Source organism: Leucoraja erinacea, chromosome 28 (assembly GCF_028641065.1).
Source record: "Leucoraja erinacea ecotype New England chromosome 28, Leri_hhj_1, whole genome shotgun sequence".
Lineage (NCBI taxonomy): Eukaryota > Metazoa > Chordata > Chondrichthyes > Rajiformes > Rajidae > Leucoraja > Leucoraja erinaceus.
In genome coordinates this window covers 30,379,130-30,400,838 of record NC_073404.1, presented here as the reverse complement: position 1 = coordinate 30,400,838, position 21,709 = coordinate 30,379,130, and the positions used below count along the sequence as shown (strand labels likewise).

Below are 21,709 nucleotides of genomic sequence, written 5' to 3'. Positions count from 1 at the left end.
GAGTAGGGATTAACGGGTCCCTTTCAGAATGGCAGGCAGTGACTAGTGGGGTACCACAAGGCTCGGTGCGGGGACCAGCAGTGACTAGTGGGGTACCGCAAGGCTCGGTGCGGGGACCAGCAGTGACTAGTGGGGTACTGCAAGGCTCGGTGCTGGGACTGCAGCTATTTACAATATACATCAATGATTTGGATGAAGGGATCCAAAGTAACATTAGCAAATTTGCAGATGATACAAAGCTGGGTGGCAGTGTGAACTGTGAGGAGGATGCTATGAGAATGCAGGGTGACTTGGACTGGTTGAGGGAGTGGGTAGATGCACAGCAGATGCAGTTTAATGCGGATAAATGTTTGGTTATCCACTTTGGTGGCAAAAAGAGGAAGGCAGATTATTATCTGAATGGTGTCAAGTTGGGAAAAGGGGATGTACAACGGGATCTGGGGGTCCTTGTTCATCAGTCACTGAAAGTAAGCATGCAGGTACAGCAGGCAGTGAAGAAAGCGAATGGCATGTTGGCCTTCGTAACAAGAGGAGTTGAATATAGGAGCAAAGCGGTCCTTCTGCAGTTGTACAGGGCCCTGGTGATACCACATCTGGAGTATTGTGTGCAGTTTTAGTCTCCAAATTTGAGGAAGGACATTCTTGTTGTTGAGAGAGTGCAGCGTAAGTTCACCAGGTTAATTCCCGGGATGGCTAGACTGTCATATGTTGATAGAATGGAGCGGCTGGGCTTGTACACTCTGGAGTTTAGAAGGATGAGAGGGGATCTTATTGAAGCTTATACGATTATTTAGGGTTTGGACACGCTAGAGGCAGGAAACATGTTCCCAATGTTAGGGGAGTCCAGAACCAGGGGCCACAGTTTAAGAATAAGGGGTAAGCCATTTAGAACGGAGATGAGGAAAAACTTTTTCACACAGAGGGTTGTGAATCTGTGGAATTCTCTGCCTCAGTGGAGGCCAATTCTCTGGATGCTTTCAAGTGAGAGTTAGATAGAGCTCTTAAAGATAGCGGAGTCTGGGGATATGGGGAGAAGGCAGGAACAGGGTACTGATTGTGGATGATCAGCCATGATCACATTGAATGGCGGTGCAGGTTCAAAGGGCCAAATGGCCTACTCCTACACCTATTGTCTATTGACTATGGGGGGGGTGCTTCAGTGCAGAGTTCAGTGTGGTGAAGGCCTTAGGATAGAAACTGTTTGTTAGTCTTGTTAATCTCCTAAACGTGGCCTCACCAACGTCTTGTACAACTGATACACAACCTCCCAACATCTATACTCAATAATCTTCTCTGAACCCTTTCCAGCTTGACAATATCTAATTGGCTTTTCATGGAACATGTCCCAGGTAGATGTCAGCTGCATTTTATAAGCCTGGATCCTTCAAACGAAACGGTTTTATAACTTTAGAACAAATAAGAGCTCGCTTGTAATTTGAGACAAACATTTTTATGACTTTTATTTGAATATCTTAATGACCCAAGTTACGTTGCAATGCAATGTTGAATCGATCTCGGTACACGGGTAGCGTTTCTGCAGCAGCGACGGCCAGGCAGTGTATTGGAGAGATGCAGCTCGTCTTGGTGACTGTGCTGAGGTATTGGAGAGAGGGGTTTACTCCTGGATACGGCGGAGTGACTGGATCTGGCAGGTCTGGGCGTGGGAGCCCCACTCCCTCCAGTGCTTGTACTCTCCGGCATGGCGATCGCACTCCATGATGTACTGGAAGCCACGGTAACCTGGGTACTGGTAACACACCCACCTGGAAACGGCAAACAACATTTCACACACACGCCGACTTTCACACCCACCACATTCGCTTCATATTATCAATATGGTGCTGTCTGTACGGAGTTTGCACGTTCTCCCCGTGACCGCGTGGGTTTTCTCCGAGAAATTCGGTTTCCTCCCACATTCCAAAGACGGCAGGTTTCTAGGTTAATTGACTTGGTGTAAATGTAAAATTGTCTCTCGTGTGTGTAGGATATAGTGTATGTGATGAGCGCTAGTCGGCAGGTACTTGGTGGGCTGACCGACCTGTTTCCGTGCTGTGTCTCTAAAGTCTCAAGCAATTGTGGCGCATCAGCTCCAGAGACAAAGTCCAATGTCCGCAATGGGGTCGAGGTGAATCGGACAGCACCCTAGCTTATGGAAGGGCCGTTCAGAAGCCTGGTAACAGAGGGGACGAAGCTGTTCCTGTGTCTGGTGGTGCACGATTTCAAGCTTCTGTACCTTCTGCCGGACGGGAGCGGGGAGAAGAAGGAATGACCGGGGTGGGACAGGGACAAGTCTTTGATGATGTCGGCTGCTTTCCTGAGGCAGCTTGAAGTGTAGATGGAGTCGATGGTGGGGAGTGTGGTCTGTGTGATGGTGGGGAGTGTGGTGTGTGTGATGGACTGGGCTACATCTACAATGGAGGGGAGTGTGGTGTGTGTGTGGGACTGGGCCACATCTACAATGGTGGGGAGTGTGGTGTGTGTGATATACTGGGCCACATCTACAATGGTGGGGAGTGTGGTGTGTGTGATGGACTGGGCTACATCTACAATGGTGGGGAGTGTGGTGTGTGTGATGGACTGGGCTACATCTACAATGGTGGGGAGTGTGGTGTGTGTGATGGACTGGGCCACATCTACAATGGTGGGGAGTGTGGTGTGTGTGATGGACTGGGCTACATCTACAAGATTTTACTGGATCTAACCACTTCAACATTGTCGATACGGAGGATGACTTACGCTCCAGCCTGGATCTTCATGGATCCAACTTCATTGTTGCACCAGCCCATGGCTTGTAGAGAAGGGTAGTCATCACACATCTCCCACTGGCGACCAATGAAGTTCTCCTTCTCAAAGATGATGATCTTGGACTCTTTATGGTGCTACAAGAAATACCATGGACAGTCAGCAACTTTGTAGCTCAGAAGTTCATAAGTGATAGGAACAGAATTAGGCCATTCGGCCCATCAAGTCGACTCTGCCATTCAATCACGGCTGATCTATCTCTCCCTCTCAACCTCATTCTCTTCCCTTCTCCCCATAACCCCTGACACCCACACTAATCAAGAATCTATCTGTCTCTTATAAATATCCACAGATGTGGCCTCCACAGCCGTCTGTGGCAAAGAATGCCACAGATTCACCACCCTCAAAAGAAACTCCTCCTTATCCCCTTCCTAAAGGAATGTTCTTTAATTCGGAGGCTGTGACCTTTGGTCCTAGACTCTCCCACGAGTGGAAACATCCTCTCCACATCCACTCTATCCAAGACCCTTTATGTGGTTACAATGAAACATAGATAATAGGTGCAGGAGTAGGCCATTTGGCCTCTCGAGCCAGCACCACCAATCAATATGATTATGGCTGATCACCCAGAATCAGTACCCCGTTCCTGCTTTCTCCCCACATCCCTTGGTTCCTTTAGCCCTAAGAGCTAAATCGAGTTCTCTCCTGAGGACAAGAATATCACTGCGGCTTGTCACATGTATCATTTATTGAAGGGTCTCGACCCGAAACGTCGCCCATTCCTTCTCTACATAGATGCTGCCTCACCCAGCATTTTGTGTCTACCATTTATTCATTCATTAATTCATTAATATCCATCCATCCATTCACTCATCCACTCATCCATCCATCCAACTCACTGCAGAGCCGATGGGTCGGAAGGACATGAGCCTCTCGGTGTGGTAGGCGTTGCTTCCGCTCCACGCATCCCAACGAGGATACTCCCCCTTCTCCAGGATGAACTGCTGCCCAAAGAAGCTGGAATGCTCGTAGCCAACCCACCTGCGGGAAGAACCGATCGTACAAGTCAGATCTTCAAAACCTAGGCAACTCAAGTCACAAATACCTTATTGTCTCCATTTGTCATCATGTTCTCAACATAACAGTCTTGATGCAAGGGTTCATTGGTACTTAATATAGAAACATAGACGATAGGTGCAGGAGTAGGCCATTCAGCCCTTCGAGCCAGCACCACAATTCATAGTAACATAGAAAATATGTGCAGGAGGAGGCCATTCGGCCCTTCGAGTCAGCACCGCCATTCATTGTGATCATGGCTGATCGTCCCCTATCAATAACCCGTGCCTGCCTTCTCCCCATATCCCTTGACTCCACTAGCCCCTAGAGCTCTATCTAACTCTCTCTTAAATCCATCCAGTGACTTGGCCTCCACTGCCCTCTGTGGCAGGGAATTCCATAAATTCACAACTCTCTGGGTGAAAACTTTTTTTCCCACCTCAGTCTTAAATGACCTCCCCTTTATTCTAAGACTGTGGCCCCTGGTTCTGGACTCGCCCCACATTGGGAACATTATGATCATGGCTGATCATCCAGAATCAGTACCCCGTTCCTGCCTTCTCTCCATAGCCCCTGATTCCATCAGCCCTAAGAGCTAAATCTAACCAAGTATCTTCAATACTTCAGATAGAAACAAAATGCTGGAGTAACTCAGCGGGTCAGACAACATCTCTGGAGAACAAGGGATTGGTGATGTTTCGTGCCGAGACCTTTCTTCAGACTATTGAGACTTCTGATCAGATCTCTGACACTTCATTGGTACTTGATGCCCTTTCTTAGGAACCTGAGCGGCAACATTTTTTCCGAAGATGGACACAAAATGTTGGAGTAACTCAGCGGGTCAGGCAGCATCTCTGGAGAAAAAGGAATTGATGACGTTTCGGGTCAGGGCCCTTCTCCAGACTGAAAGATTGCAAAGGGCCGGCCACAGATGACCTCAGGAAGGGTGGAGCTCACAATGGTCTATTGTTGGCTGGGGAAGATGTGTTAACAAGAGGGATACAACGAGGCGAACAGTGGAACTGGTAGGATGACTAGGGTGGGGGAGGGAGGGGAAAGGAATACAGGAGTAACAAAATGTGATGGTCATGTGGAATGGGCTGCTGGAGGAGGTAGTTGGGGCAGGTACTATCACAATATTTAAATATACACTGGACAGGTACATGGATAGGACAGGTTTAGAGGGATGTTCCTCCTCATCTCCTTCCTAAATGTATGTTCTTTAATTCTGAGGCTATGGCCTCTGGACCTAGACTCTCCCGCTAGTGGAAACATCCTCTCCAACATCCACTCTATCCAGGCCTTTCGCTATTCGGTAAGTTTCAATGAGGTGTCCCCTCATCCTTCTAAACTCCAGCGAGTGCAGGCCCAGTGCCGACAAGCGCTTATCATAACCTACTTATTCCTGGGATCATTCTTGTAAACCTCCCCTGGACCCTCTCCAGAGCCGGCACATCCGTCCTCAGATATGGTGACCAAAACTGCTCACAATATTCCAAATATGTTCTGACCAGTGCCTTGTGGAGCCTCAACATCACATCCTATACATCCTATACATCGGCAAGACCAAACGAAGACCGGGCTCAACACCTTCACTCAGTCAGCCTCTACGTACCTGATCTCCCAGTTACTAAACACTTTAACTCCCCCTCCCATTCCCACACTGACCTATATGTCCTGGGCCTCGTCCACTGTCAGAGTGAGGCCAAATGCAAATTGGATGAGCAGCACCTCATATTTTCCTTGGGCAGCTTACACCCCAGTGATATGAATATTGATTTCTCTAACTTCAAGTAACCCTTGCACTCCCCTCACTCACCCAAGTCGTACCAGCTTCAAAGTCGTCTTGATGAGTCTCATTGTCTGTAACTCGTTCTCACCTAGCCCACAGCTGACAGTGGCCTGTTTCCTATATCATTGTTATATTTTTGCATATCTTTCATTCATTCATTTGTTCAATATCTCTCTACCTCACCGTCTATATCTCTCGTTTCCCTTTCCCCTGACTCTCAGCCTGAAGAAGGATCTCGAACTGAAACGCACCTATTCCTTCTCTCCAGAGATGCTGCCTGACCCACTGAATTACTCCAGCATTTTGTGTCTATCTTTGGTTTAAACCAGCATCTGCAGTTCCTTCCATTACTTCCCTGAATGTGTGCTGACAGTGGCTGTTCCAGATAGGGTCGTCTTGTAAAAGTATGTAACGACTGTTGACTTACAAGTTCACAGGTATTAGGAGCAGAATTAGGCCATTCGGCCCATCATGTCTACTCCACCATTCAATCATGATTCATCTCTGCCTCCTAATCCCATGTTCCTGCCTTCTCCCCATAACCCTTGACACTAAGACTAGAATGTCTCTGACTTTTTTCTTTCTCTGTCCAGCCCACTCCCCTGTCATCTGTCTGAAGAAGGGTCTCGATCCGAAATGTCACCCATTCCTTCTCTCCAGAGATGCTGCCTGTCCCGCTGAGTTACTCCAGCATTTTGTGTCTACCTTCGATCTGTAGCTCTTTCCGACACCCTTGACACCCGTACTAATCTAGAACTTGTCCATCTCTGCCTTAAAAATATCCACTGACCTGGCTTTCCGCAGCCCTCGGTGGCAATGAGTTCCACAGATTCACCACCCTCTGACTAAAGAAGTTCCTCCTCATTCCCTTGTTAAAAGAGTGCCCTTTAATTCTGAGGCTGTGCCCTCTGGTCCTAGACTCTCGCACCAGTGGAAACATCCTCTCCACATCCACTCTATTTATGCCTTTCATTATTCTGTAAGTTTCGACGAGGTGTCCCCTCATCCTTCTAAACTCCAGCGAGTACAGGCCCAGTTACTTACGCTCCACAGTCGACTTTGACGGATCGGACATTGTCAAAGCCACACTCCATGATGTTCTTGCACGATGCTGTAAACTCCATCCTTTTTCCCTGGAAGTTCTCCTGATCGTAAACAGTGATCTGCAAGCAGAGCCACACTCTTTGTGATACTCCGTCAAGTTCGAAGGCAGTCAAGGAAGAAAAATGTTTAAATCTTGATTAAATATCGGATAAAACAAGCACTCACCTTGAACAGGCCGGCAGGGTTAGTTTGGGCCATGTTGATTCTTCAGTGTTGTCAAACCTACATTTTAGGACAGAGTATAATTTCATCTTAAAATTAGGATTTTATCAATAATTTGATGCATAAAAAGGCTTATCTGCACTTTAGAAACATAGAAATAGGTGCAGGAGTAGAGGCCATTCGGCCCTTCGAGCCTGCACCGCCATTCAATATGATCATGGCTGATCATCCAACTCAGTATCCTGTACCTGCCTTCTCTCCATACCCCCTGATCCCTTTAGCCACAAGGGCCACATCTAACTCCCTCTTAAATATAGCCAATGAACTGTGGCCTCAACTACCTTCTGTTGCAGATAATTCCACAGATTCACCACTCTGTGTGAAAACTGATTTTCTCATCTCGGTCCTAAAAGACTGTGACCCCTAGTTCTGGACTTCCCCAACATCGGGAACAATCTTCCTGCATCTAGCCTGTCCAACCCCTTAAGAATTTTGTAAGTTTCTATAAGATCCCTCCTCAATCTTCTAAATTCTAGCGAGTACAAGCCGAGTCTATCCAGTCTTTCTTCATATGAAAGTCCTGCCATCCCCGGAATCAGTCTGGTGAACCTTCTCTGTACTCCCTCCATGGCAAGAACTCTGTGGCATTACGAGCAGAACTGGTGCAGGAGGGTGGTTTTAAAAACACAAATAAACCTTCAATGTATTGAAGTAAATTGGACAAATCTGGTCAAAATGCTATCTTTAATCGGACAATAAACTAAACTTAACTAAACTAAATTAAACTTTATTCTTAACGAACTATTCTAAACCTAAACTTGGTCAACTCTGCTATATTTAATCGGAGTTTACTACTACCTTTAATTTTACTGGACTTTACTTAGACTGTACAGGACTTTACCTTGCACTAAACGTTATTCCCTTTATCTTGTATCTGTACACTGTGGACGGCTCGATTGTAATCATGTATAGTCTTTCTGCTGACTGGTTAAGCACACAGTAATAAAAGCTGTTCACTGTACCTCGGTACACGTAACAACAAACTAAACTAAACCAAATTTAAAATATAAAATAAAACCGACGATGGTGAATCTTACCGTAGCTGGGCCGGTGCGGTGTGGTGAGGTTTCCAAAGATGATTCTGATTTCAAATTCCCCTCGACTATATATAGTCAAACTTTCAATGGAAAGTCAGAAGTGCTGGAGTGTGATTTGCCATGCACACAGCGGGCAATACTGTACGTCAACAGGTCATTGTCCACGGCTGATCCCAGGGATTTGTGCCACAACTCTGTTGCTGTCTGAGCAGAAAGATTAAAATCTGCACGCCCACAGTATATGCACAAATAACTTTAGACAAAAACCTAGACACAACTGCTCAATGTGGCCTATTAAATCCAATTTATTAAAAAATTACAAAGCCCTTAAATTGTACGCCAAACCATCACACTTACTTGTAGACAAAAATGCTGGAGGAACTCAGCGGGTGAGGCAGCATCTATGGAGAAAAGGAATAGGCGACGTTTCGGGTCAAGACCAGTCTGAAGAAGGGTCTCGACCAGAAACGTCACCTATTCCATCTCTCCATAGATGCTGCCTCACCTGCTGAGTTCCTCCAGCATATTTGTCTACCTTTGATTTTTTCAGCATCTGCAGTTCTTCCTTAAACATCAAACTTAATGGAATCTGTCTCTCTGCTGTTTCAGTTGGACAAATTTAGCTTACTTGAGATATTTAGTTTAGTTTAGTTTAAAGATTCAGCGCAGAAACAGGCCGTTCGGCCACCGGGTCTGCGCCGACCAGTGATATCCACATAATAACATGGAAACATAGGTGCAGGAGTAGGCCATTCGGCCCTTCGAGCCAGCACCGCCATTCAATATGATCGTGGCGGATATCTAAAATCAGTACCCCGTTCCTGCGTTTTCCCCATATCCCTTGATTCCTTTAGCCTGAAGAACTAAATCTAACTCTCTCTTGAAACTATGGGATATTAGCACTATCCTACACACACTAGGGACAATTTTTACATTTACCAAGCCAATTTACCTACATACCTGTACGTCTTTGGAAACCGAAGATCTCGGAGAAAATCCACATAGGTCACGGGGAGAACATACGAACTCCGTACAGACAGGACCTGTAGTCGGGATCGAACCCGGGTCTCCAGCGCTGTAAGCGCTGTAATGCCCCGTCCCACTTAGGAAACCTGAACGGAAACCTCTGGAGACTTCGGACCCCACCCAAGGTTTCCGTGTGGTTCCCGGAGGTTGCAGGTGGTTTGCCGGAGGTTGCAGGTAGTGGAAGCAGGTAGGGAGACTGACAAAAACCTCTGGGAACCTCTGGGAACCGCACGGAAACCTTGGGTGGGGCCCAAAGTCTCCAGAGGTTTCCGTTCAGATCTCCTAAGTGGGACAGGGGCATAAGGCAGCAACTCTACCGCTGCGCCATCATGCCACCCAGTAGCTCTTTTAGCAGTGGCAGTATTGTTACTACTAAAAGAGCAAGGAACGATGTCAGGATAATAGAATTCGATTTATTTTATAAATACATTAGTTATGATTATAATTAATCCCTCAATCTAAACTAATTATAACTATAAATAATATAACAATAATTTGGTCCTGGTTACGGGAGTGGAGTTTGCACGTTCTCTCTCTGTGACCGCGTGGGTTTTCTCCAGGAGCTCCGGTTTCCTCCCGCTTTCCAAGGACATGTACGTTAATTGGCCTTCTGTAAAATGACTGCTAATGCGTAGGGAGTTGATGAGAGGGTGGGGTAACGCAGAAGTATTGTGAACGGGTGCTCGCTGGTCAGCATGGGCTCGATGGGCCAAAGGGCCATTTTCCATGCTGTATCTCTAAACTAAACTAAAGATCTTAAATTTCCGCTGACTGGATAACACGCAACGTGGCATTAATAAACTCAACTACACTCAGGAAAAAGGAATTAGCTGGACTGAAACACAGTTGTTGTTGACAGGGGCTCTGTAGCCAAGGACCAAACCAAATATGGGGGCGACTATAACACAAAACCACACACACAACTAAAGTTCAGTTTAGTTTATTGTCACGTGTACCGAGGTACAGTGAAAAGCTTTTGCTACGTGCTAGATATAAATGATGAATGGAATAATGTGAATAAGGTTTAGTGGAAGATAAAGTCCAGTAAAGTCCGATCAAAGGTAGACCGGGGGTCTCTAATGAGGTAGATAGTAGTTCAGGATTGGTCTCTGGCTGTGGTAGGATGGTTCAGTTGCCTGATGGCAACTGGGAAGAAACTGTCTCTGAACCTGGAGGTGTGTGTTTTGGGCAGCTCAGATTCAGGGACAGTTTCTTCCCGGCTGTTATCAGGCAACTGAACCATCCTACCACAACTAGAGAGCAGTGTTGAACTACTATCTACCTCATTAGAGACCCTCGGACTATCCTTGATCGGACTTTGCACTAAGCGTTATTCCCTTATCATGTATCTGTACACTGTAAACGGCTCGATTGTAATCACGTGTTGTCTTTCCGCTGACTGGTTAGCACGCAACAACAGCTTTTCACTGTACCTCGGTACACGTGACAATGAACTAAACTGAAACTGAAACTGAAATCATAATAACGCTCTTGTTCCCATTTCTACATTAATTTACGGTTCAATTGATCGAATAGGTTAAAAGATACAGCATGGAAACGAGCCCTTCGGCCCACTGAGTCCGTGCCGACCATCGATCACTTGTTCACACTAGTTCTATGCTATCCCACTTTCCCACCCACTCCCTACACACTAGGGACAATTTACAGAGGGGCCGATTACCCTACAAACCCGCACGTCTTTGAGATGTGGGAGGAAACCGGAGCACCCGGAGGAAACCCACACGGTCAAAAGTAGAACGTACAAACTCCGTACAGACAGCGCCCAAGGTCAGGATCGAACCCGAGGCTCTGGCGCTGTGAGGCAGCAGCTCTACCCGCTGCACCGCTGTGCCTTAAAATGGTTGGAGACATGTACTTGTGTCATTGTGTCAGACAGCACGGAAACAGGCCCTTCAGCCCAAAACACCCATGCTGACCAAGGGGCCCCACCTAAGATAGTCCCATTTGACCCGAAGAAGAAACGTCACGTGTCCTGTTTCTCCGGAGATGCTGCCTGACCTGTTGGGTGACTCCAGCACTTTGTGTCCATCTTTGGCATAAACCAGTTCTTTGTTTCTACGTTTCCCTATTTGCCTGCGTTGGGCCCATGTTCCTATCCACTTACCTGGACAACCACCTGCTCATCAACTTCCCACATTTGGATAAACGTGCAAATTTAACAAAAAAATGTAATTGAACAGGTGAGGGTGTGTAATGTGTTGGTTAGTTTATCGAATTCACCTGAAGCCTTCAGCATATCATAGAGTGATACAGTGTGGAAACAGGCTCTTTGGCCCAACTTCCCAACATGTCCCAGCTACACTAGTCCCACCTGTTTGGTCCATATCCCTCCATACCTGCCCTATCCATGTACCTGTCTAACGTTGGGATAGTCCCTGCCTCAACTACCTCCTCTGGCAGATAGACACAAAAAGCTGGAGTAACTCAGCAAGACAGGCAGCATCTCTGGAGAGAAGGAATGGGTGACATTTCTGGCTCGAGGCCCTTCTCTCCTCTGGCAGCTCGTTCCATACACCCACCACTATTCTCTGTGTGAAAAAGGCTACCCCTCATTTCACCCCTTTGTGTTCTTGCTAAACGGAAATATTTCTATGACACTTGCAGCATAAGCTAAACATGAGCCAGGCAAAGCAGTCTAGTCAGTCAGCTCTTTGTTCCCTGATCCTCTCCTGTCTGCGGCTGAGAGGGTTTTATGCTGATGTGCGCGATGTTGCCAGTGTGGGACAATGCAATGGGCTGGAGTCAGCTTCTGCTAACCCTGCTCTCTGCAGTTTGCTTTGTCCATCTGTTTATCACCCAACCTCGTTCAAAAAGGGGGAGAAAGGAAAACAAGGTGCAAATCCTCTGGGGGTATAAAAACGATGAGCTGCAGCCTAAACATTACTGATCATACTTGTTCTTGCCTGGCAAAGCAGCGAGCTGTTGTTAGGTGAGCTGTGGGGAAGTCAGTCTTCAATGGGGTGGGTCTGAGGAAGGGTCCCGGCCCGGAACGTCACCTGTCCATGTTTTCCAGAGGCTTGGACAGAGTGGATGTGGAGAGGATGGTTCCACCATTGGGAGAGTCTAGGACCAGCGGGTCACAGCCTCAGAATAGTTGTTGATTATCTTGGCTGCCTGGGTTATACATATGAGTTTAGGGCGGCACGGTGGCACAGCGGTAGAGTTGCTGCCTCACAGGGCCAGAGACCCGGGTTCAATCCTGACTACGGGCGCTGTCTGTACGGTGTTTGTACGTTCTCCCCGTGAACTGCGTGGGTTTTCTCCGGGTGCTTCGGTTTCCTCCCACACTCCGAAGACGTACAAGTTTGTGGGTTAATTGGCTTGGTGTAAATACACAATTGTCCCTAGTGTGTGTAGGGTAGTGTCAATGTCCGTGGATCGCTGGTTGGTGCGGACTGGATGGGCCGAAGGGCCTGTTTCCGTGCTGTTTCTCTCAACTAAACTAAACTAAACAAGTCACTAATAAAAACGGTGTAAAATATACTTAGCATCAAAACTGAATAGATTTGTTTTTCTTTGTTGATTGTTCTAGCTGTCAGCACAATGTCACACAGTGGAACACAAGGCGGCATTGGGAGCCACTCTGCATCCGGCCTGCGCAGTAACAGGGTATGTGTCTCCTTGTATTTCCATTCAAAAGTTATTAATAATGTGTTTTTATAGAGGTCAATGAAAACAAGCAATCACTGCAGCGGGTAGAGCCGCTGCCTCACAGCGCCCGAGACCCAGGTTCGATCCTGACTACGTGTGCTGTCTGTACGGAGTTTGCACATTCTCCCCGTGACCTGCGTGGGGTTTTCTCCGAGATTTTTGGTTTCCTCCCACACTCCAAAGACGTGCAGGTTTGTAGGTGAATTGGCTTGGAGTAAATGTAAAAATTGTCCCTAGTGTGTGTAGGATAGTGTTAGCGTGCAGGGATCGCTGGTCAGCGCGGGCTCGGTGGGCCGAAGGGCCTGTTTCCGCGCTGTACAGTATCTCTAAACTGAAAACCCAGGTACAATCCTGACTTTGAGTGCTGTCTGTGAGGAGTTTGCACGCTCTCCCTGTGACCGCGTGGGATTTCTCTGGGTGCTCCGATTCACTCCCACACTCCAAAGACGTGCGGGTTTGCAGGTTAATCAACCCTCTGTAAATCGTCCCTCGTGTGTAGGGAGTGGATGAGAAAGTGGGATAGCATGGAACTAGTGTGAAGGGGTGATCGATGGTCGGCACGGACTCAGTGGGCCGAAGGGCCTGTTTCCGCGCTGTATCGTTCAATTCAATTCAATACTGTTAAACAATGGCCCTCATTTTTAAACCTTAATGTGAAATAACTTGGAGTTTCTGAAAAGAATGGATGACATAATCCCATGACAGACTGCTTATTGGATGAGTTTTAGGATTATTATTGCCACCCACACTGAGGCACAGTGAAAAGCTTCCTATTGCTACGATTACCACTATGATTCTTCTACTACTTGTGTACGGCGTACGCAGCCTAAAGTTGTTGGCCAACTTGTTCTATTTGATCTTATTTGACTGTGCACGGCAGGTTGATTGCATTCGCCGAAACAGGGCGGACCAGGTGAAGGTTGCAATCTCCCACCCCCCAACGACTATGACACAGGAGGGAAATTGGTCTGCCAACAGTCATAAGGTTCCTAACAAATCTTCCCCCTCTCACCTTCAACCTGTGACCTCAGGTTCTCGATTTCCCTACTCTGGGTAAAAGATTCACCCTCTCAATTCCTCTCATAACTTTGGACACCTCTATAAGATTGCCCCTCACCCTCCAAAGATTAATGTCCCCACTTGCTCAACCTCAGTCTATAGCTCAGGCCCTTGAATCCTGACAACACCCTCATACAGTAAATCATCACTGGATTAGTTCAGTTTAGTTCATTGTCACGTGTAGTGAAAAGATTTTGTTGCGTGCGATCCAGTCAGCGGTAAGATGCCCAGTGTTCAGGTAAGCGTCAAAGTGTCAGTGATGCAGCGGTGACTGAGTTTAGTTTAGTTTAGTTTAATTTAGAGATACAGCACGGAAACAGGCCCTTCGGCCCACCAAGCCCGCGCCGACCAGCGATCCCCGCACACTAACACTATCCTACACACACTAGGGACACTTTACCTATTCCTTCGCTCCATAGATGCTGTCTCACCCGCTGAGTTTCTCCAGCATTTTTGTCTACCTTCGATTTTTCCAGCATCTGCAGTTCCTTCTTAAACAGGGACAATACACACATACCACCAAGCCAATTAACCAACAAACCTGTGCCGTCTTTGGAGTGTGGGATCAAAAACCAAAAATCTCGGCGAAAACCCCACGCAGGTCACGGGGCGAACGTACAAACTCCATACAGACAGGCCCCGTAGTCAGGATGGAACCCGGGTCTCTGGAGCCGTGAGGCAGCGACTCTACCGCTGCGCCACCGTGCCGCCCTTCATCCTCATTCCTCTCTCCTTGATTCTCAGATCATCATCTACGAACATGAAAACTTCCAGGGGCGATGGGTGGATATTAACGGCGAGTGCAGGAACATCTGTGACCGAGGCTTCGACCGCGTGGGGTCCATCCGTGTCGAGTGTGGACCGTGAGTGTCCTCTCTATCTCCCTCTCTCTTCATCTTTAGTTTAGCTTAGAGATACAGCGCGGAAACAGGCCCTTCGGCCCACCGAGTCCGTGTCGCCCAGCGATCCCACCGCACACTAACACTATCCTACACAGACTAGGGGACAATTTACATTTACACAAAGCCAATTAATGTCATTGCACATGGTGGTACAACGAAATTTAAAGTCAATCCCACGGTGCGATTCATAAGAGCAATTTTAAATATATAAGATAAGATAAAATTGCATACATATAAAAAAAATAAAAAAATTACAGATAAATAACAATAGCAGCTGAGGTAGAACCATTCAGTTGAATGTGAGTGTTATTACTTATTTTGCATTGTTAAATTCACGTATGGCTATGGGGTAGAAACTGTCTCTGAGTCTGTTTGTGCGGGTTTTGAAAGACCTGTACCGTCTGCCAGAGGGCAGCAGGTGGGACAGGTTGTGTCCAGGGTGGGAAGGGTCCTTCAGGATGTTGGCTGCCCTGCCAAGGCAGCGAGAGCTGAAGATGTCCTTCAGGGAGGGCAGTGGGCAGCCAGTGATTTTTTGTGCGGTGTTGATGACCCTTTGAAGGGCTCTCCTGTCCGCTGCAGAGCTAACCTACAAACCTGGAGTGTGGGAGGAATCCGAAGATCTCGGAGAAAACCCACGCAGGTCACGGGGAGAACGTGCAAACTCCGTACAGACAGCACCTGTAGTCAGGATGGAACTCGGGTCTCTGACATGTCGCTGTGAGGCAGCAACTCTACCGCTGCGCCACCTCTAAATAAGGATGAATGAAGATATTACCAGGACTCGAGGGCCTGACCTAAAAGGAGAGATTGGTGCAGGCTGGGACTCTGTTCCTTGGAACGCAGGAGTATGATGGGTGATCTTGTAGAGGTGTATGAAATCATTAGGGGAATAGATCGGGTGAATACACTGCGTTTTTCCCAGAGTAGTGGAATCAAGAACCAGAGGACACAGGTTTCAGGTGAGGGGGGGAGGTGGGGAAGATTTAATAGGAACTCGAGGGGCAGATTTTTCACTAGGTGTATGGAACGAGCTGCCAGATGAAGACACGTTAGTCCTGTGAACCAGCACATTTTTGTCCACAACTAGAGCACTGGATAGACACCAAACTTCCTTTGTGTGAGTGTCGACAAAAGTGCTGGAGGAACTCAGCGGGTGCAGCAGCATCTATGAAGCGAAGGAAATAGGCAACCTAGTGAAGGAAATAGGCAACGTTTCGGGCCGAAAACGTTGCCTATTTCCTTCGCTCCACAGATGCTGCTGCACCCGCTGAGTTTCTCCAGTACTTTTGTCTACCTTCCCTTGTGTGAGGCTTTCACTTACCCCTGAGCAGCGTCCATTAAATGCTTGATGCGAGTTCTCCATTCCTGGACTTGCACGCCTCTGAAGATCTTTCCTGGACCGAGAACACTAATGCAATCGTCAAGAAAGCTCATCAGCGCCTCTACTTCCTGAGAAGATCGCGGAGAGTCGGTATGTCAAGGAGGACTCTCTCTAACTTCTACAGGTGCACAGTAGAGAGAGCATGCTGACTGGTTGCATCGTGGCTTGGTTCGGCAACTTGAGCGCCCTGGAGAGGAAGAGACTACAAAAAGTAGTAAACACTGCCCAGTCCATCATCGGCTCTGATCTTCCTTCCATCGAGGGGATTTATCGCAGTCGCTGCCTCAAAAAGGCTGGCAGTATCGCCAAGGACCCACACCATCCTGTCCACACACTCATCTCCCTGCTACCTTCAGGAAGAAGGTACAGGAGCCTGAAGGCTGCAACAACCAGGTTCAGGAATAGCTACTTCCCCACAGCCATCAGGCTATGAAACCTGGCTCGGACAAAACTCTGATTATTAATAACCCATTATCTGTTATTTACACTTTATCAGTTTATTTATTCATGTGTGTATATATTTATATTATGGTATATGGACACACTGATCTGTTTTGTAGTAAATGCCTACTATGTTCTGTGTGCTGAAGCAAAGCAAGAATGTCATTGTCCTATCAGGGACACATGACAATAAACTCACTTGACTTGACTTGACTCCATTCAGAATTTCTTGGGGGGATTGTTGACTTCTCTTGCACTCTTGTGTTGTTTCAGGTGGGTGGGCTACGAGCAGCAGAACTTCTGCGGGGAGATGTTCATGCTGGAGAAGGGGGAATACCCTCGCTGGGACTCCTGGTCGAACAGTTACCGCACTGACTGCATGATGTCCTTCCGGCCCGTGAAGATGGTAAGACGCGAAGCCTCATCTCCAATTACTCAGTTGGCTATCAGTGCTGGAGATGAACATTAACATGTTACAAATTGGTTTAGTCTGAAGAAGGGTCTCGAAACCGAAACGTCACCCACTCCTTCGCTCCAGAGATGCTGCCTGTCCCGCTGAGTTACTCCAGCTTCTTGTGTCTATCTTCGGTTTAAACCAGCATCTGCAGTTCCTTCCGACATAGTTCAGTTTATTGTCAGGTGTACGAGAGAACAGGGAAAAGCTTTTTGTCGCATGCTGTCATGTCAGCGGAAAGACTGCGTCTATAGATAGCCCGGATAGAGTGGATGTGGAGAGGATGTTTCCACTAGTGGGAGAGTCTAGGACTAGAGGTCACAGCCTCAGAATTAAAGGACGTTCTTTTAGGAAGGAGATGAGGAGAAATTTCTTTAGTCACAAGGTGGTGAATCTGTGGAATTCTTTGCCACAGAAGGCTGTGGAGGCCACTAGTCAGTGGAAATATTTAAGGCAGAGATAGATAGATTCTTGATTACTACGGGTGTCAGGGGTTATGGGGAGAAGGCAGGAGAATGGGGTTAGGGGGGAGAGAAAGATCAGCCAATGATTGAATGGCAGAGTAGACTTGATGGGCCGAATGGCCTAATTCTTCTCCTATCATGTGATGGTACGATGCCTCCAGATTTAGGGGCAGTTTCTTCCCAGCTGTTATCAGGCAACTAAACCATCCTACAACAACTAGAGGGCAGTGCTGAACTACTATCTACCTCATTGGTGACCCTCAGACTATCTTTAATCAGACTTTACTGGCTTTACCTTGCACTAAACGTTATTCCCTCATAATGTATCTGTACACTGTGGACGGCTCGATTGTAATCATGTATTGTCTTTCCGCTGACTGGTTAGCACGCAACAAAAAAGCTTTTCACTGTACCTCGGTACACGTGACAATAAACTAAACTGAAACTGACACATCTGTAGCTCCTGTCGCTGCAGAAGGCATCCTGCATCCTAAAGGACTCATGTCACCACTCCTATCACTAGTTTGCCCTTCTGCCTTCAGGAAAGCGCTACAGGTCTATCAAGGCGTACACCACAAGACTAACAAACAGTTTCTATCCCAAGGCCATCACCACACTGAACTCTGCACTGAAGCACCCCCCCCCATAGTCAATAGACAATTGACAATAGGTGCAGGAGTAGGCCATTCGGCCCTTCGAGCCAGCACCGCCATTCAATGTGATCATGGCTGATCATCCACAATCAGTACCCCGTTCCTGCCTTCACTCCATATCCCCTGACTCCGCTATTTTTAAGAGCCCTATCTAGTTCTCTCTTGAAAGCATCCAGAGAACCGGCCTCCACCACCCTCTGAGGCAGAGAATTCCACAGACTCACCACTCTCTGTGAGAAAAAGTGTTTCCTCGTCCCCGTTCTAAATGGCTTACTTCTTATTCTTTGTGGCCCCTGGTTCTGGACTCCCCCAACATCGGGAACAAGTTTCCTGCCTCTAGCGTGTCCAAACCCTTAACAATCTTATATGTTTCAATGAGATTGCCTCTCATCCTTCTAAACTCCAGAGTGTACAAGCCCAGCCGCTCCATTCTCTCAGAATATGACAGTCCCGCCATACCGGGAATTAACCTTGTAAACCTACGCTGGGCTCCCTCAATAGCAAGAATGTCCTTCCTCACTTAAAGTTCTTGAACCTCTCTCCCCAGGACGGGCAGGATCACAAGATCTGTCTTCATGAGTGCGCCAACTTTGATGGAAGGAAAATGGAGATCTGTGATGAGGACATCCCCAGTTTATGGGCCTACGGTTTCCAGGACAGAGTGGCAAGCATCAAGGTCAACGGTGGAACGTGAGTAGGAAGATTCTCCTCAAACTGCAATTTAAAAAAAAATACATGACTAATTTGAATAAATGGCATCTTCTGAATACTAAAGGAATCCCAGAATTAGAGTCAAAGAGTCACACAGAGTGGAAATAGGCCCTTCGGCCCGACTTGCCCACACCGGCCAACATACCCCATCTACACTAGTCCTACCTGACCGCGTTTGGCCCGTATCCCTCCAAACCTGTCCTATCCATGCACCTGTCTTAACGTTGCGATAGTCCCAGCCTCAACCACCTCCTGCAGTAGCTCATTCCATACACCCACCACCCTCTGTGTGAAAATGTCACCCCTCAGGTTTGTATTAAATCTTTACCCCTTCAACTTCAACCTATGTCCTCTGGTCCTTGATTCCCCTACTCTGGGCAAGAGACTCTGTGCATCTACCCAATCTATTCCTCTCATGGTGTTATACACAACTATAAGATCACCCCTCATCCTCCTGTGCTCCATGGAAGAGCCCCAGCCTGCTCAACCTGTCCCTATAGATCAAGTACTCAAGTCCTGGCAGCATCCTGGTAAATCTTCACTGTGCCTTTTCCAGCTCGACAACATCTTTCTTGTAACATTTTGCCCAGAACAGAACACAATACTCTAAATGTGGCCTGACCAACATCTCATCTAACTGCAACATGACCTCCTAACTTCTATACTCAAATTAATTTTATACTGTGATACTCTAATTAGTTTTGAACCACTAGCAACTTTGATTATGTTGACACTCTGACACAAAGGTGCAGCTGGGGACATGAACAAATACTTTATTGTCCCATATGACGAGTCACAGTGAAAGTCTTTGCTTGGGCACCTGCTGTATGCAAATAGTCACCACATAAAGGGCATGAACACAGTTATAAAGTATCTGGGGTCCATATAGTCCGCAGGTGGATCGGATATTGGATGGACGCAGGGAAAAAGCAATGGCAGGGGCCAAAGATATTTCTCAAGGGAGAAAATGTTACAAGCCGAGATGGTTTGCGGGGGAAAACTGCTTGAGCAACTCTTTATTGTCACTCCCACCATCGGGAAGAATGGACAATAGACAATAGATGCAGGAGTAGGCCATTCGGCCCTTCGAGCCAGCACCGCCATTCAATGTGATCATTGGCTGATCATCCCCAATCAGTACCCCGTTCCTGCCTTCTCCCCATATCCCTTGACTCCACTATCTTTAATAGACAATAGACAATAGACAATAGACAATAGACAATAGGTATAGGAGTCTGAAAACCGTGACCCCCAGGCTCAGGAACAGCTTCTTCCCAACAACCATCAGGCTCTTGAACTCTGCACAACATGGACCTCAACTGCTGTATGAACTATGAACTTCTATGGGCTGGCTTAGGTTGCCCTAAGCAGCAGATTATTTGGCACTAGGTAATTTATAGAGATTCTGTTTATTATTTATTATCCCTGTGTGTCAGGTGTACAGGCCTGTTGTGCTGCTGCAAGGAAGAATTTCACTGTTCCATTGTCAGTGCATATAACCATTAAACTTAGGTACAGTAGTCACAAAATGCTGGAGTAACTCACCCTGACAGGCAGAGCCTTCTCTCCAGAGATGCTGCCTGTCCCGTTGAGTTACTCCTGTATTTTGTGTCTACCTTTGATTTAAAGCAGCATCTGCAGTTTTATCCTACAGCTAACCATCACGATCTATGTTATAGTCAAACAGCACAGAAACAGGCCATTCGGCCCAACATGCCCATGCTGACCAAGACGCCTGGTCTACACTAGTCCCACCTGACCGTGTTTGCTCCCTCTAAACCTGTCCTATCCATGTACCTGTCTGAATGTTACTTAAACGTTGCGATAGTCCCTGTCTCAACCACCTCCTGCAGCAGCTCGTTCCATAAACCAACCACCTCACACTGTGTGAAAAAGTTTCCCCGAGATTCCCATTAAATCATTCTCCCCTCACCTCAAACCTGTTTAGTTCAGTGTATTGTCACAAGTACCGAGGCCTTTTGTTTTTGTCCTCTCGCTGTCGATTCCCCTGGACGTGGGCTGCGGTCTTGGATGGAGCTGTTCCCAAACCAAGTTGTGATGCATCCCGATCGAAATGCTTTCTGCGGCGCATCTGTAGGAGTTGTGGAGAGTTCTCCTGATCAACGTCTCTTGTGGTGCTGTGTTTTGCAGATGGGTGGGTTATGAATACCCAGGGTATCGAGGCTACCAGTACGTGCTGGAATGTGGACCTTACAAGCACTGGAACGAGTGGGGCGCCAAACAGCCCCTGATACAATCCATACGCCGTGTGAAAGACCAGCAGTGGTACAAGAGGGGCTGCTTCGAGTTCACTCACTAAAGTGAGCCAAGCTTCCCAACAACCATGGGAATGATTTTCATCAACGCAAGTTCAAAATCATTTTCAGCCCAAACCTACCATCACAAGTACTGTTATACATCCGCCAATTCCCACTTTTAAAATTATAGTCATTTTATTGTCCTTGATTGTCACGATTTTCTTTATTCTGACTACCGCCTTCATTGGACACTAAAAGCTGGAGTAACTCAGCGGGACAGGCAGCATCTCTGGAGAAAAGGAATGGGTGACGTTTCGGATCAATTCCCTTCCCCTGACTCTCAGTCTGAAGAAGGGTCTCGACCCGAAACGTCACCCATTCCTTCTCTCCAGAGATGCTGCCTGTCCCGCTGAGTTACCCCAGCGTTTTGTGTCTATCTTCGGTGTAAACCAGCATCTGCAGTTCCTTCCTACACAACAACCTTAATTATCCTGGAAGCATTAAAGAAATGACCTTCTAGTTTTAAACCAGTTTCAGCTTCTCAAGATCTCTGTCTTCTGAGCGCATTATGAATGATTTATTTTTTGTGTGGCCCTCAATTTGATTTTGGGAATATGGTATCGGGAATCCAGTGTGCGGTGAGCGTGGACCATCGCTGTGTCTTACTCAGGGATACGGGCATCTTTGGCAACTAACCCTTGCCAACCACAACATCCAGGGCTTGTCTATTTTATC

At 47.2% G+C, this 21,709-nt stretch overlaps 2 protein-coding genes across 2 annotated transcripts; one reads left to right on the top strand and one right to left on the bottom strand.

Moving 5' to 3' along the window:
* Positions 1-1,434: 1,434 nt before the first annotated feature.
* On the bottom strand, positions 1,435-16,281 carry LOC129710864 (beta-crystallin A1-like). The gene is made up of 7 exons (XM_055658152.1): positions 15,934-16,281; positions 7,954-8,157; positions 6,860-6,916; positions 6,635-6,753; positions 3,642-3,783; positions 2,737-2,879; positions 1,435-1,763 (listed from the first exon to the last, which is right to left on the bottom strand). Exons 3-7 carry the CDS (start codon positions 6,890-6,892, stop codon positions 1,616-1,618), a joined length of 585 nt encoding a protein of 194 aa, XP_055514127.1. The 5' UTR covers positions 6,893-6,916; positions 7,954-8,157; positions 15,934-16,281; the 3' UTR covers positions 1,435-1,615.
* On the top strand, positions 11,806-21,225 carry crybb1l3 (crystallin, beta B1, like 3). The gene is made up of 6 exons (XM_055658151.1): positions 11,806-11,929; positions 12,533-12,609; positions 14,455-14,573; positions 16,708-16,840; positions 18,553-18,695; positions 20,868-21,225. Exons 2-6 carry the CDS (start codon positions 12,544-12,546, stop codon positions 21,034-21,036), a joined length of 630 nt encoding a protein of 209 aa, XP_055514126.1. The 5' UTR covers positions 11,806-11,929; positions 12,533-12,543; the 3' UTR covers positions 21,037-21,225.
* The last annotated feature ends 484 nt before the right edge of the window (positions 21,226-21,709 follow it).

Coding starts and splice junctions, on each gene's coding strand:
- LOC129710864 (XM_055658152.1), bottom strand. CDS start 6,892: ATGGCCCAAACTAACCCTGCCGGCCTGTTCAAG. Junction 6,754..6,859: donor ACCCTGCCGGCCTGTTCAAG/GTGAGTGCTTGT, acceptor CTCTGCTTGCAG/ATCACTGTTTACGATCAGGA. Junction 3,784..6,634: donor GTCAAAGTCGACTGTGGAGC/GTAAGTAACTGG, acceptor TTCTTCCCGCAG/GTGGGTTGGCTACGAGCATT.
- crybb1l3 (XM_055658151.1), top strand. CDS start 12,544: ATGTCACACAGTGGAACACAAGGCGGCATTGGGAGCCACTCTGCATCC. Junction 14,574..16,707: donor ATCCGTGTCGAGTGTGGACC/GTGAGTGTCCTC, acceptor GTGTTGTTTCAG/GTGGGTGGGCTACGAGCAGC. Junction 18,696..20,867: donor ATCAAGGTCAACGGTGGAAC/GTGAGTAGGAAG, acceptor TGTGTTTTGCAG/ATGGGTGGGTTATGAATACC.